The sequence below is a fragment of the Furipterus horrens genome, unplaced genomic scaffold, assembly GCF_987537825.1.
Source record: "Furipterus horrens unplaced genomic scaffold, mFurHor1.1.pri manual_scaffold_4, whole genome shotgun sequence".
Lineage (NCBI taxonomy): Eukaryota > Metazoa > Chordata > Mammalia > Chiroptera > Furipteridae > Furipterus > Furipterus horrens.
The window spans coordinates 14247781-14263662 of record NW_028327174.1 but is presented as its reverse complement, the minus strand read 5'-3'; the positions used below and the strand labels follow the sequence as shown (position 1 = coordinate 14263662).

At 47.6% G+C, this 15882-nt stretch overlaps 2 protein-coding genes across 3 annotated transcripts in view; one reads left to right on the top strand and one right to left on the bottom strand.

Moving 5' to 3' along the window:
* Positions 1-3532, top strand: part of STAB2 (stabilin 2) — a 125839-nt gene extending 122307 nt beyond the window's left edge. The window contains exons 68-69 of the mRNA XM_090272601.1: positions 135-251; positions 3016-3532. Of these exons, the coding sequence (XP_090128727.1) occupies positions 135-251; positions 3016-3069 (171 nt within the window). The 3' untranslated portion in view covers positions 3070-3532. The remainder of the gene's footprint in view (positions 1-134; positions 252-3015) is intronic.
* The window catches only part of NT5DC3 (5'-nucleotidase domain containing 3), a 69815-nt gene that overhangs the window by 14128 nt on the left and 39805 nt on the right, over positions 1-15882 (bottom strand). Inside the window, exons 13-14 of one of the 2 annotated variants that reach the window (XR_016510429.1) lie at positions 10933-10997; positions 9047-9726 (exon numbers count right to left, since the gene is read on the bottom strand). Coding sequence is in view for 1 of the 2 variants with exons in the window: in XM_090272600.1 (XP_090128726.1) it covers positions 9474-9726; positions 10933-10997 (318 nt within the window). In the remaining variant the exon portion in view is untranslated. Of the gene's footprint in view, positions 1-8534; positions 9727-10932; positions 10998-15882 lie in introns of those variants that run through there. The other variant, XM_090272600.1, reaches the window with a different exon arrangement.

Here is a 15882-nt window from a genome sequence, read left to right as displayed (position 1 = left end):
GTAAATCAGATCTCCATTAAAGTACTGGAACGGAGGTGGAGGTAGGGGCGGGGCTTGCTTTAGCGGCCAATTTGGAAGATGCTCCTGCCCTGGGGACATCCTGGCTCTCAGCCCTGGTGCGTCTTTCTGAACAGTCCCAAGAGGATATTGACGTCTCGGCTCTTGGCAAGCAGCTGCCCGAGAATATCTCGAACCCCCTGTATGAGAACACAACCTCAGCTCCCTCAGAACCTTCACATGACCCCTTCGTGGTGAGTTTGCATTATTTATTTAGGGACAGGTTCCACTGGGGGGCAGGGGATGATGTCTGTCAGCAAATCTCAGGGGAAGCTCCACACCAAGAAAAGCCTGGGGCAACAAGCCCAAAAGGCGGTGTTGCGAGCAGAGGTATTGTGGTTGTTCAGTGTTCCTGGGTTCCTTTGCGGGGGGGTGACAAAAGCCCCAACAATTGGAAGTAGGGGAGAACCAGAGGTTGCCCCACGCTAACTTCATGCTCAGGGGTCATGTCACAAGGAGAAAGAATGGGCTAAATTCTGCCACAAACATTGCTGAGGTTGCTGCTGTGAAATAAAGACACACAGCTTTTGAAAGTTATGTTTCCTTTGGTTATGCTTTAAACTTATATTTACATTTTGTCCAAGATTGTTCTACCTGTTGTCAGAGCAGCTCCTTGCTTTTGGAGCTTTGCTCCTTCGACGAGGTCTTTTGTAGCCAGGAGGGTGTGCTCTGCCCTGGTTTTCTAGAACAGGACCATTTTGTTTCTGGAGTTGGTGATCCATGAGCTTAGATGGGGCCTCCCAGGGGGACTCCGCGGCCGGTACCCCATTCACACTGAATATGGAAGGTATACCCTGCCTGTATTATTACCAAGTCCGGACTGAGAAGCTAAGGATAAAATTTAATTCTTCCTTTTATATAAAGAAAAAGTCACAGCTGGTATGCTGAATGCCCTTTCGTACCTCAGCAGACTGAGCTGATGGCCTTACTCAGACCTAAGGAAATACTTGGCTTGTGTGAGTCCGGAACCTTCCTGCAATAGTAACCCAAACCAGAGAGCTGTGGTAATTGTTTCTTGCATGGACATATGCTGTCCCTCTCCTCAAAGACTATATTATGGTTGTTGAATTTTTGTAAGTTGCACTGAAACATTACAAATATATCTTACTGCAAATATATTTTAAGCTCATGTAGTTCAATAGGTGTTATTTTTCTGCAGTGAGCCAAACGTGAACACCTGTGGTTCTGAGAGCCTGTGGTAGCAGATGTACTCTAGCTGCGATAGACTGAAAAATAACTCCATCATAAATCCTATTTTGTTTTTTAATCAAACCCATGTTAAGTATTTCTAGTCTAAATTGCAAGGGTAAGTTCAGTTAGATTGCAAGCATTAATATTTTATTTCTGCAAGCATGATGTTGAAATCAACCTCATTTAAAAAGCAGAGGAAAAAAAATGTGATCCATACTGTTCACGGTGCTCCATGCCGTCTCAGCTACGGGCTCCATCAGCACTGTGCAGGCGAGAGTCACCTGAGGCAGGTGACAGAGTACAGTATTCCCTCGCTTATCATGGGTATTATGTTCCAGACAGCAACCCCCCCCCATGAAGTAGGAACCTTACATTTATTCTACACTCTTAAACCTACGTCACTTTAACAACATACATATACAGTACCACAAAATCCTGTGATATAGAGAAAAATCCACGATAATTAATATTTTAAAAGATCCCGCAATACAGTGAGGCTGCAATAAGTGAACCGCGATATAGCGAGGGACTACTGTACCCTAAATGAAGAATTTAGCTAAACCTTCCCATCAGGCCAGGTAGCAAAAATGTTTCAATAACAGGAAATTTAAGCCGAAGGTGCCATCCCAAAAAATTATGTGCTAGACTCTCATGCCTTTAATGTATCTGTAGCCAACCCAGATATCTCTCAAACGCATGAATTGTGCTAATTAACAAAGTTTCAGTGCTCATCAGCAAGAAAAACAGTAGAAAGCTATGGGCAGCTGCCTCTGGTGGAGGGCTTCTGATGGATTCTCAGACACTCAAGGACCATCCCTGGTTCAAGATGAATTTTCAATGTAAAAGGAGTTTTATAGTAACCATAGGAATAGCCACCATTTTGTGGGGTGCTTATACTTTTCTTAATGTAGCATCTAAGTTAATCCTCACACTTATTGCGACTTTTTATAGGTGAGGGAAGGGCAGATGAGTTTAAATGATCTGTCCAGGGCACACAAGCTTCAAATAGCAGCAGCTGTCCCCAGAACAGGGCCCCTAACCATCACACCATCCTGCCTCCCAACACCAGGCCTGAGACAGCCACATGCAGGAATGTTCCCACCCCGTGTATGTGCCCAGGGCACTTGGGGAAGAACCGTATCTTAGGCTTGGGGGGGGGGGGGGGGAACGCGGTGAGGGACAGTTTTCCTCAATCCTCTTAGAGTCCATGGCTGGGACAGAAAAGTAAACAGAACAGACACAGACCAATTCACAAGAGAAAAGCATCTGTTTTATTGAAGGTTTACATGTAAATGAGAGGCTTCACAAGAAAATGAAGACCCAAAGAAATGACCGGAGCAGAAAGCCTTTTTATACCTTTTAGACAAAGAAGCGATATATTTGTGAAGAACTGATAAGACAAAGAGGTTTGGGCTGGGGTGAAGAAGTCACTAGGAAGATAAGGCCAGTCTAACAAGCTTGGTTTGTACAGGGTTCCTGGCCCGAAATTCCTCATCTCTGGTGATAAGGGTGAAGGGACAGGGAGGGGACTTTCACGTGAGAGTTTTATGACCTGTGTTGGGGAAGACGGGGAGAGGGGAGGAGGTCAGAATGACCTCCCTGCTTCTGCCATTTCTTTAAATTCCTTCAGCCAAGCTGTCCCATTTTGGGTAGTGTGTCCTGAACCCCATCTAGGCCTCAGACCAGTGCCCCAAGAAATGCTCAACCTAGAAAGCTTCAGCCAGCAGGAGGTCCCCAGAGCGCGTTTCACCAACCTCTCTTTCCCAGGACTCCTCCGAAGACCAGCAGCTGGAGGGCAGCGACCCCCTGGGGGCGCTGTGAGGGCCCAGCCCTGCTGCCACCAGCACCACTCTGGCCACCGGGGCGCCCGCAGCCTCCTCGCAGAGGCGGTCAACTGTGAATCCTCAGCCCCGGTCGCCTCTGGGGACCAGAAGGTCCTCGAGCAATTTGAAGCCTATGAAGCTCACAAGCTGTACCTCATCTCTTCAGTTCATCTGGGGGACTGCTTTGTTTCTGTGGGTGAGGGACATGTGAAGTCCACCCACCGATCCAGGGGACCTCTCCCTCCTCTGACCTTTCGCTGTCCTTCCTGGGTACCCCTAAATGGCTCTTACTACATTCTACCCAACTTGATAGTAACCATGCCCTTGTCTTTCTTACTTTCCTGTTAAGATTGTAAGCTCCTGAAGGCAGGCACTTGCCTCCTTCACCTTGTATCGCAGCACTTAGCACCGTGTCTGGCACATGAAAGGTGCTCAATAAATGTTTATGGAAGAGAAATAAAGTCCGTAGAACAATTCTAGTGCTTTGGGAAACAAAAATACTGTCTGCTGCAGAAGGAGTCAAGTTTTGAAGATAAAATCCACTTAGTAGAGCAAACTCGGGTGTTTCCAGCGGCTGACATCTGCCTCAAGGCTTCTTTCTTAAATCTGTTTTGTTTCTGTGTGTATTAAGAAGACACGATAAACCACCACAATACCACTTCCCAACCACTGGGATGGCTGCACTCAGACAAGAGCAAGTGCTGACAGGGATGTGGAGAAACTGCACCTTCCTACAGTGCTGAGGGACTGTAAAATGGCGCAGCACTGTGGAAAAGTTTGACAGTTCCTCAAGAAGTTAAACAGAGAGTTACCATATGATCCAGAAACTTTACTCCAAAGTGTGTGTGTGTGTGTGTGTGTGTGTGTGTGTGTGTATCTTATGTGGACGAAAACATGTCTACATAAAATCATACATTATGCATGTTCAGAGAAGCACTATTCTCAATAGCCAAAAATGGAAGCAACCCAATGTCCATCAGCTTATGAATGAATAGCCAAATGGTGGTATATCCATATAATGTCATTCCACCCTAAAAGGGGACTAAATGCTGAAACATGCAATAACATGGATGAACCTTGAACACACTAGACCACATACGATATAATTCCATGTAAATGAAATTTACGGAATAGGCAAACTCAGAACCAAGAAGTAGATTAATTCATGGTTGCCAGGGACTGGAGAAGGGCAGAATGGGATTAACCACTATAGAGTGTGGGATTTATTTTTTGGTGATGAAAATGTTCTGGAATCTTAGCAGTGATGTGCAGGACTCTCTGTGCTACACAGAATGTCCCTGACAACAGGTCCCTGCCCTCACAGGGCCCGAAGTGCCACTCCATAACTGTGACAACCAAACACCCTCCAACCCACCCACCACAATTTCTAAATTGTCCCTAGCGGGGCTAGTACCAGCTGAGCATGGGAATCTCTGTGGGGACAGAGAAATGAAAGGCTGGGTTGAGCAGATCCCAGACTCCTCTGTTCCCCTCACAGCCCACATAACTTTCTCCCGCATCATCGGGGTTTTTGCTGAGCCACGTCCAAAGTTCTGGAAGCCCCAGAGTGTCGTGTAAGCTGTTCACAACTCCAGGAAAGGGAAGACGTCCCAGTTCCAGGCAAAGGAACAGCCTACCATCTCCTCCAGGATGACATGCCATGGCAGTGGGGGAAGCCACGTTTTCAGGAAATGGCTCCCCAGAAAGAATGTGGCACAGGTTTGCTGGTGAATCCACCAATATCACCATCACAGGTACCCAAAGTCAAGTGACTGGAAGGAAGAACAGCTGGCTGTCCACGGGAAAAGAAATGAGATTAAGGTCCTGGCACAGTGAGAGGTCAAGGAGATCAAGGTGTTCAAATACAGACACACCACACATGCACACACATGCTTAAAACAGGTAAAAAATAAAGCTCTTCAAAATATTTAAATTTATCCAAAACCCAGTGGTGATCTGACTTCATAGCACTCACTCCTAATTCAGTATTATTCAGTATTTTCTACCCTTAAAACACTGCTTCAAATTTCCAGTTTTACCCATAATTTAATGGCAGACAAATAGGCGGGTCCCCATCTTCACCCTGTTCTCAAGGAGGGAACTGTCTGTGGAAGAAAATAAACTCCAGGTGGGGTGCCTGCTGCCCACCTAGAGCCAAGCTCACACCGATTTTCCATCTGTGGTTTAATGGCACAGTCCTCAAGCTCGGAGAACACCCAGGTGTGCTTTGCTGGGCGTGATGAGATGAGGGTGATTGGAAATGAACCCTAAATCTTCCACCCCTCCCATGGGATATTCCTTTTTGGTTTATTAGAATCTGTTATGGCTTTGCCAGTCACGTAAGCACACAAAAACCGATGACTTACAATAACCTAGATGATATAATTCTCTTTTATTTGGCAATAAGTTCAATATCATATAACAAAATCGACATTTAGAATAAATAGCAAATTCACGTTCAGAATAAATAGTAAGTCTACCTAGTTTGCACTTACTGTGCCTGCTATGATACAGGCACAATCTGTCGTTCTAGTTAATCATTACAAAACAGTTCCCTAAGTCAGAGTTCAGGCCCGCAGCTCTAGCAAAGCACAGAAGCGCTGTGGTGGGGCAGGTCCCCCAGAAAGCAAACGCTGCTGAGATGCAGATTCACGTGCAAGAAGGTCATGGGGTGTGTTCTTGGGATCCATGCCTGGAACGGGAAGGGAGGTGAAGGGAAAGGACGTGAAGGGAAGGGAGTCAGAGAAGGCGGTGTGACCTCAGCCGAGGCGGGGCTTTTCAGCAGGCGACACTCGGGACTAAGCCCTTAGGTCCTGAAGGGTTATCTGAGTAGCCAAGCCCAGCACCCATGATGAGCACAGTCACAAACAACTAAAATAAGAGGTACATGCAACCAGTGCCCGAGCCCAGAAGCTCAATCCCACATGACAATGCTGTGTGCCGGAAACACACACTGGCCGTATAAGTAAATGTGCCCAAAGTAGCTCCTAGGAGAATATGGTGCTCGTCCCTACAGAACTCCTTCCTACGATCTGCCCCCACTATTGGGTTGTTCATTGGGTTTTTTTGCCACTAGAGTAGGGGTTGCAAACTACAACCCAAGGGCCAAATGCAGCCTGATTTTATAAATCGAGCTGTAATAGAACAAAACTGTATCTATTCCTACAGCAGTGGCAACAGAAAATGGCCTGCAAAGCCGAAAATATTTACTGTCTGGCCCTGTACAGGCAAAGTTTGCTGACACCCCCACCCCTGCATTAAAGAAACTTCACTCTTTCCTTTCCTTAACCCACTAGGATTATAGGTTGACTGACCTTGGAGGCAAGTTCCCAAATGCTAAGGCAAGTAAGAGAGAGAGAGGGAGGAAAAAAAAGAAAAAGAAAATTGGCACAAAAGGAAATTGATAATAAGAGGGCAGAACACAGGCTCCCTCATAGTTGAATAGAGCAATCAAGGAACCCTGCCTCTGGCCAAATTTAGTCTTAGAGCATTCTAGACAAGGGCCCCCAAGTGGGTCTCTGGCAGCAAATGAGCATTCTGCACAGTGGAATTCAGTTCCAATATTGAGCACAGCTCTCTGCTGATTCAAAGGCCTTTGGGGAGGAAAAGATAGGAAAAGCCATTTAGTTCATCCGAAGCTAAATTAGCTAGGCGGAAAGATTACTTTCCATTTCTCCTCAGCAATAATGAAGAGGGCCAATGCATTCAAAGCAGCTAGTAATTTAGTCTGAGATGTACCCGAATCAGTAACAGGTGGTTTATGTCACATGGCATTAATGGCGACAGCAGCAAATGAAGCTGAAGAATATTTAGAGAGATAGATAGACAGACAGGCAGACTGTTAGGAGGAAAGTGGGAGCTCTAAGCCTAGCTCCTAAAATATTTTAAAAGCCAGGTTTCACCTATAGAAGCAAGTCTGGAAAATCAACTGTGCAGGTTCCTTCCAAGACGACCTACTACGGGTACCACGCATCTTGCATTCAGCTGGCATGAACTACCCTGGACTATGAATTTTCGTTCACATGATTCTTAGAAAACCCATCTAACCAATGCAAAAAAATGGAAAACATTTTAAATGTGTGAACTAATTTTATTCTGTTTGCATTCCTAATTGTTATTTTGAGGGGTGGAAAAGAGACTCACTTCCCTTGTACCAACAGGCCTTCACCCGTGTGTGCACCAGAGAACAAACTGGAAAGAATAAAATGCCCATGGCAGTGTGCCACATCCCAGAGGAGGCGTGACAATGCTGAGCACAGACAGACGAGGAGGACACCCCTGTCCTTCACTCGAGACAGCTGCCCAACCCGAGCTGCTGGCCTGGGCATGGGTCTGTCGTCTGCCAGGCACATGTTCCGGGGGTCCTGCCCAGGCAGACGCGTGTGGCAGATCTCCATAATACTGCTGTGTTCGATGGCCCAGAGACCAAAATCTTAATTGGTAATAAATTGTGAAATTCATTATTCACACCCAGAAAATGCGTTTTTCCCCTGAGGCTCACCTAACCTAGACCTCCATGGAAGATTTGTAAAAGTCTATTTCATTCTTGACTAAACAAAATAAACAAAACACCCTGTGACTGGCACCTAGGAGACATCCAATGAATATCTGATTAGATAAAAACTAAGAAATTTTTAAAAAAATAATTACTTCCTCACTCAGTGTCTCCATAGAAGAAGCCAAAAGCACCAGCGTATCCTGTGAGGATCCCAACACCGAGCATTTCTGGGCATCCACCTGCACCCCTTAAATGCCAGTCTCCAATGAACTCTGATGCTGAAAAGACCTAGGAGCTAATAAACGGTAAACAAAAGGCCTACCCCGTTCCAAAAAAGGAACGGACTACTGTTTATAATAAAATTTAGCAGGAAAAAGGGGGTCTAATTGATTGGGCCTACTGGGTCTAAAGGGTCACCTTCACTATTACAGTTAAATACAAGAAAATATCACAAGTAAAACTCCACTATACCAGGTGGCGTCACAAAGCATGCTATAGAACTCCTTTTATATCTGTCTTCTGCAGGCAGCCTATGGAATGCCAAGCTGGCATTCTGCCAATAGCTGGTTCTGATAGATACATTTATTACACTAAAAATGCTGAATCAGCAAGCACTCTCCACAAGCCCGCTTCCTATATCTGCCACATGTTAGGGTTAAGCATGTAGGTCACGTGTGCTGTCGTTGGAAAGACATGAGAAATACTCAGTTGGCTAAGCCATTTCTAACCCTTCTTTTCTTAGTTCCAGTGCCCTTTATCCTCTCCCAGCTTAAACACAGACACTTAAAGACTTAAAGAAAACCCCCCGGACGCCCCAAACAGCCACACTGACATGGCAGGAAAGCCAGCTCAGGGGGGCAGAGGGTGGGAGATGGCTCAGCAGTGAGGGGTGAGGGCCACTCCCTTCCTCCCCTGCTGAAGCAAGCCTGCGTCTCCCCTGAGAATTCGCTGGCGAGGCAGCCCTGCTTGCCCTCCAGGAAAGGATAGTTTCTGGAAATGCCTGTGTTTTAGCGAGGTACCAACACAACCCAGTGAGGGTCATGGCATGACCTTTCATTACAAGGACTTGTTTTATTCTGTTTCATTTTCTGTCCTTCCAGGAGCACATCAAACCAACACTGGGGTGGCGTTTTCAGGGGACCCACCACCAAGCGTCAGCTCTGACTCTCATTTTACCACATCTGTGCTGCTGTCTGGAAATGTAACCAGACGCTCTTCTCTCCTTCTCTGGGGAAAAGAGCGAACCCGCCCACCGCTTGGGGCACCATTGTCCTTCCCCGCGTGGGGCAGGACACAGGAAGTGGCTACTGAGGACAAGACGAGGCTAAAGACTTGCCCCTTCTCTTTCAGGTGGTGCACCAGGACGCCGAAGCCCTGGGGCCCAGAGGCTCCTGTTTGGGGATCGTCTCTGCCGCGCACCGCGGAGTCCTGCTCCTGTAGAGCTCACTAAACCACCAGCTCTCTGCAAGCAGCTTACCACTGCACGCCCCTGGGCCCGTCCGTTTCCAGCGCACTGCCTGTGAATGTTCCGGGCGTTTTCCAGGGCAGGAACAGGAACAGTTTCCAAACTTGTCCTGCTGGAGTACGGAGATGACATCAAGAAGTCTCCTGTCCCTGATCAACTGACAGCCGTCACAGCAGCTCGGCCAAGAAGACGGCTCACAGAGTTTCCGCGCGCGGCTCGCCATTCAGCTCACGTGTGCAGGAAGGCGGGACGGATGCGCTGCCAGCTCCTGCCCTAACAGTCTGGGCTGTATTCTCCAGGAGGTATGGAATAAACATCAAAAGGCGTATCTGTGTCTTTTCCGAAAGCAACACTCATACCCACACAAAGTCAACCCCGCGGTGTCTGCCCAGTCTGGGGCCAGGGCTGTTCCTGGCTGTGTCCCCAGGGGAGCACCGGGCTACTTGGCCTGGGCCTCCTGCAGGAGGGGCGGCCGGCAGGCGTGGGGCCCATCAGACCACGCGGGAAGCTCGTGTTGCAGCGGAGTCCTCCTGGGGTAGAACGTGTGACTGACGTCATAGTTCAATAGGCAGCTCAGCGACGCCATGTAGATGTCAGCGAATCGCGACAGCCGCCTCAGGAAGTAGGTCGGGTTCTGGTCTGTGCGGAACAAGCTTCCAAACTGGGTGTTGAAGAAACCTTTGGTCATTTCTCTGAAGAAGCAAGAAAAAAAGGGGCGTGGCAAAGAATGATTCAAAAAAGTCTGTTAGGTTAAAGTTACTGAACTCAAAATAACTTTTTCATTTTTATAGGACACATTTGGGAGAAAAATTAGCCTGGAAGCAGCGCCAACCTCTAGTCAGAAGAAAGTCTGTCCATCCATCCGACAAAATGATTGACCCCACCTCCCACTGAGGCCTCAGAAAGCATAGTTTAAAGCTCCAGCCCCAGTGTGCATGGCCCCCTAAGTCTGCACACCACGCTTCCAAACAAAACAGAGAAGTAGCAGCTGCTTCTGAAAGTACAGAGGGAGCCACACAGTGTGGCTCCTGGGACAGTATTGGAGGCGGGCCCCAAACCACAGTGACTTCCTGGGGCTCTTCCAGCCCTGGTACTTACGTGTAAGCACATCTGTGTCAGGAATGTGCCCACACTCAGTGTCATTATGGCTGTGGGTGAATGCCCACTCTCAGAAGAATTGGGTAGGTGTGCATCTTAAGGGAATGGTTGTTCAAGAGGCTCCTGGATAGTTGTGCTTCCCTGAGCGGACACTGTTCACACTATCATTTCTGCTCTTGGGCTTGTCCTCCCTGCCCAGCACAGCTGTCTCTAAGGTTTGGAAGGAGCAGTCACCTCCTGGTTTCTAGCAGCTGAGCAGAGCATGGAGAGGGGGCAGAGCCCCTCCCTCAGGGCTGCAGAAGCCATGGATGTATTGACTCAATCCTTCCTGCTCCCTCTCAGGGCCTTGGCTGTCGGGGGCTTATTCCAATACTGTCCCAGGAGCCACACTGTGCGGCTGGCATTACCCACAATTGAGCCACCCGCTGCCCGAATGGTAAAGTCAAACAGGCAGGGCTGGGAAGGAAAGACTCCTTCTCCCTTGTTTTCAGGAAATGTGGCACCAAGGTATGTTGTGCATGGATGTTTAGGTGAGAGAAATAAGAGCACATTTGTTTGACTTTCAAAACAGAAACAAATGCAAGGGCGCGAGGTGTGAGGAGGTCACTGCTGTCTCAAGGAAATGTCACATATCACTTGCTGACAGCAGATGGGTGTTTTCTGGACACTGGGGCAGTCACAGTCACACCTGGGAGCTAAAAAAGGACGTTTGAAAGTACGCCTGGGGCAGGTGCGGTGTGTGGGCTGAGCACACGCAGACAGGGTGGCGGACTCCCTACGTTCAAACGGGCTGCTCTTACCTCATCTCCTTCCTCTCCTTTTTCCACTCCTGCAACACCAGCTGGGACTCAGGATCTCTGTGAACCTGCAGGACACAACCAATCACCGAGAATGTTCTGGTTGCAAATAAACTCATTAGGTCATGAGACTTTTTTAACAGGCAGTTTTTCTTGGAAAAACTTAATTCAAGCCTAAGAGATGGGCACTTGCATAAAAATTATGTTTTCAGATTTCCCAGTTGCAACCCTCCCTTCTTTACCAAAATAGTTTAGAAATGTCCAACAACAGAAATACGGTTTAACAAATTAAATGGAATATTATGAAGGTACTAAGCAAGGCCATGATTAAACTACAAATATTAAAGTATTGTTAAAGGCTATGTATATACATAATGCGTATGTATCCACATAAAACATGAGGTCTGTCCATAAAGTATCCAGCCACATAACATGAAAAATAGAGGCATTTATTTAAGAAGACACAAGAAACATTGTACATAGGACAATGACACCTCAGTCCCCTTCAAAGTCGGCACCTTGGGACCTCATACAGTTCTCCCAGCATCTCTTCCCCTGTTCAAAGCACTCTGCAAAATCCGTTATTGGAATTGCCATCAGCTGCCCCATCGTACTTTCCTGAATCTCATCAATGATCTGAAATCTCTTCCCTTTCATAAGTGATTTTAGTTTTGGGAAAAGCCAGAAGTCACAGGGCGCCATATCTGAGCTGTAGCGGGGCTGAGTCACCTGGATGATTTGATGTTTTGCCAAAAAACTCTGCATGAGATGTGATGCATGAGCGGGTGTGTAGTGATGGAGCTGCCAATCACTAGATCCCCATACCTGCGGTCTTCTGAATCATCTAAATAGTTTCCGCGAAATGTTCAAGCTTAACGCAAAATCTGATGCAGATCTCGTTGCTCTACTTGCTCAGTCATTTTGAGTGTGACAGCCACACAGCACACATGCTCATCTACTGCCCCCAATGACTAGTACAATGTAGTCGCCATTGTTCACACATACGCATTCCAGTCCAGTCTCCTTGGCTGCCACATTACATCGATGTCGCACAAACCATTCTCATTATATTAACAACGGCTGGACTTTTTCTGGACAGACTTTGGTATATACCCATTACACATATGTATTACCTACATAAACATATAGTTAATACAAACTACCTACTATATACATTATATATATATGCATCAATATAAAAATGGCAGTTAAGTAAAAACAGTAGTTTTGGAAGCATGTGAAGATATGTGCATATATTAAGAAATTAACATGAAAATGTTCTTTAATTTGTGCAAGGGTAGTAGAATTATAAGTTTTAAACTTTCTTCCTTAATATTGTATTATCTTTTCACGTGTTTAAGGAAAAAAATGTTTTTGTAAAAGGCAAAAAGGTAGAGCACCTCCATCAGTTGAAAAACCAGAGGATTCTCTAGCTCAGCTGAAAAATGAGCAAAAGGCACCAAGAAAACAGCAACTGCCCCACAAGGCTCCTGTGGCTGAACAAACACTCAGCCAAAGTCAGAGGCGCACATGATCACAAGGGACAGGTGGCTCCCTGCAATTCCGGTCACGGGGCAGCCTTAGGACCCAGAGGAGAAGACCAAACAAGCAAACCATCCGCTTCTGACCTGGGAGCCAAGGCCCTTCTGTTTACCACGGCTGCCCAGCTCGCCGCCTCAGGGCCTCTGCCACTCAGACAAAACCCTGAGCTTGCAATTTGGGTTCTTGCCCAACACCACTGCCTGCACCAGCGGAAGCAGCTACACTGGTGCTCACCAGCTGTGTGTGAGTGGAGCGCCGAGACTGGCCCGGCACTTCTGGGGATGTTGATGGTTTCGTGAGTCTAGTTTTAATTAGCTTTGACATTTTAACCAACAAATTACTCATTATAGAATTTAAACTCTACAAAGTATGTGATGAGACCAAAAATCTGTAGGGTGTAACAAGTCATATACGCATACATGTATACATGTATGTACATATATGCATACACAAGGCACACCTATACATGCACTTGCATATACACATATGCATGTTTGTGTTGAGATGCATGTGTGCATACATGTGTACGTGTGTGTTTGTGTGTAGTGCCTCCTATATGTGGTAAGCACTGTGTCAGATGCTGGAAATATGAGAGGACAGGATGGAGGCCTTTGTGGGAGGTGCACCCAGGTAAGACCACAGAAGAATGTAAAATCACACAGAATGGGGTGTCACCTCTGCCAACACTCCCTTTTAAGCCCAAGAACTAGGTACCTGTGCCCAGTATGAGGGAGCAGCTTCTAGTCCCTTCCCCACCCTGTCCTTGGCAGGAGAGAATTCTCTGACTGGTGACCAGATTACCAAAGTTACTTGCTTACTTGCTGCTTTTTGAAACTAGTTGCCACAGGCCATGTGAATGGTCCCCTCCCCTCCTGCACCTTAGTGGACCCCCCAAACCAAGGCAGGCTCTCCAGACATGAAGAACCAACTGGAGTCTCCAAGTTCAAAGCAGGTTCTCTAGACTGGCTTTTCTAGAACGAAGGGCAGCCAAGGATGTCGGATCATCTCCAGCAGAGCCCCAAGGTTGCTGAAGAGGAGGTGCAAGGGGCCCCAGAAATCCAAGGCCAGGGGAGCACTCCCAGAGGAGAATCATCTGAGCTCTGTGTGCCCCCTCAACCCAGCCTGCCCTCGGGCCTTCCTATCCAAGGCCCACCCTGCACCATGGCTCCCTCTCCCCTGCCCCCGACCTCCAGGAACCTTTCTCCATCACTTCTCTCTCCCATACGACCAGCCTCCTCACCTGGGTCCATCCCACCAGCAGTGAAACATGCTAAAGTCTCTCCCACTAAAATAACTATTTTCCCTTCAGCCACCCCCTTTCTCTAGCTCTGTTCCCCATACCAGGCCAAACTTCAGAAAACAACATGTCTGACATCTTCTTTAAAATATGTCAAAGAGTTCTCTTTTAATTAGTTATAATTAACCTCCATCCTACAGGCACTCCAGCCATCTTTAGCACAGGTCATTAATTAGCATGCTCTGCTCCCCATGAGCAAAAACGTACATTGGCCTCCTGTACGGTACACCTGCCCTCCCTCCCCTGCATGAGCAAGACATGCCAGTCTAGCCAGCAGCCCCACAGTCTGTATCGGGGAGGCCACATCCAGCCCACCGCCCACTGTTCTAACAGCCTAGGAGCTCAAGAATGCGTCGTCCTTTTTAAGTGGTTGGGGAAAAAATGTCATGACACATGAACATGAAATGAAATTTAAATTTAGTGTCCACCAACAAAGTTACAGGGACACGGTACAAGCAGCCATTTACATACTGTCGAAGGCTGCCTTGTGCTGCCAGCACAGGGCTGACTGAGCAGTTGTGACGAGACTAGGCGGCCGCACAGCCTGGCGGGTGGACTGGCCCAGAAGTCTGCCCACCCCTGGGCAACATGAGGCTCTGCCATGGGTACCCAGGAAGGCTCTACCGCCATGAGCCACACCATTTTGGAGTGGACTCCCAGGCTATTTAACGAAGTTATCTTTATCTTTATAGCTGCTTTCTTAAAACCAAGGATTATATACTGTACTTGCATTTAATTCATCAGACTTGGCTCTAAATGACATTCTACTGGCTCCCCAAACCATCAAACCCTACCTGAGGGGACAGATTTTCCTCCTCAGAAAATAGTCTAAATAGCATGCTATGTGCTCTGAAAATAACCCCACGGAGCGTTCTAAAAACATGTGACACAGGATCACTGGAAAATTTTGTAGCTTTCTGGTAGGAAGTGAGCAATGACAGTTATTAGCTATCTTTTAAGAATCCTCTACATCCTAGTAAATGCGCCCAGACAGAACGCTGTGAACAATGTAAACCTGACCGGCACAGCACCCAGGCGAAGGCTCTCGGGTCCCAGCACCACCCTTCCCTGAGTGAGTCCCTTCCTCCTCTGGGCCTCAGGAAAATGGGAAGATGTCAGTACCTACATCAAAGAGCCGCTGTGAGAAGGAAACAGACACAAAGCCCTAAGTGTCTGAAACACAGGACGTTCTCATTCCTAAATGGCTTGATTCTGCCTCAGTTTCCTCTCCTGTAAAACAGATGGGCAACATAAACGGTAATTTCCTCTTCCTCCTTCCCTGACCTTATACCCTGCATAATTAACTATATAAAATCACAGAAATATTGTCCACACTCCCATTCTCTAAACACACAGCCCTTAATCATCAAAATTTTTATATAGGTCAGAGAGAGGAAAACAAAGAAGCTGTCCTCAAAGCTCAGTTGTAGTGACACCACCTACACGCAGGCTGTGTGAGTATCTGGCCAGATGCCAGTGTCATACAGAGACGGCACCCAGGCGAGGAGTCCTTGGCCACACCTGAGACCTCTGCACCACACAGCTGGGACGCACTAGCACGGTGCTCAAAAGCATGCACCTGGGTTCAAGTTCTCCCTTGGTCATCTGATGACCTCAGACCTGTCACCTAATCTCTCAAACACCCAAGTTCCTTATTCTACAATGGAAACACTGGACCTACCACACCGAACAGCTCGGACTATTAAATGAATGTGCGTAGGGCAAGCACGCAGCACAACATCTGGCGTATAAAGAGTAATTATTTACTGTATGACCTACGCACAGACTCGAGGCTGTATTAACCCAGAATCAATGCCTTTTATTTTTAGAAAATCACCTCACAGACAAGCACGGAGGAACAGAACGAGTCCTTGTCAGAGGAGAGCCAAGAACCCCTGGAGCCAGAGCGCATAGAAGGAAGACCGCGGGGTGTGTGCGGGCCCCGTGCTCTGCAGTGGGAGAGCCTGAAGTGGGGGCCTGGCCTGCCGCCCCTCGCAGCTCTGCCCAAGCTCACTGCCAGCCTCCCCCACGCAGGCTGCCAGCTGGGCCAGGCAAGGCAGTTCCCGGGTCATGCCCAAAGCGAGCTGGCAGGCTGCGGGCAGAGGCTACTTCAG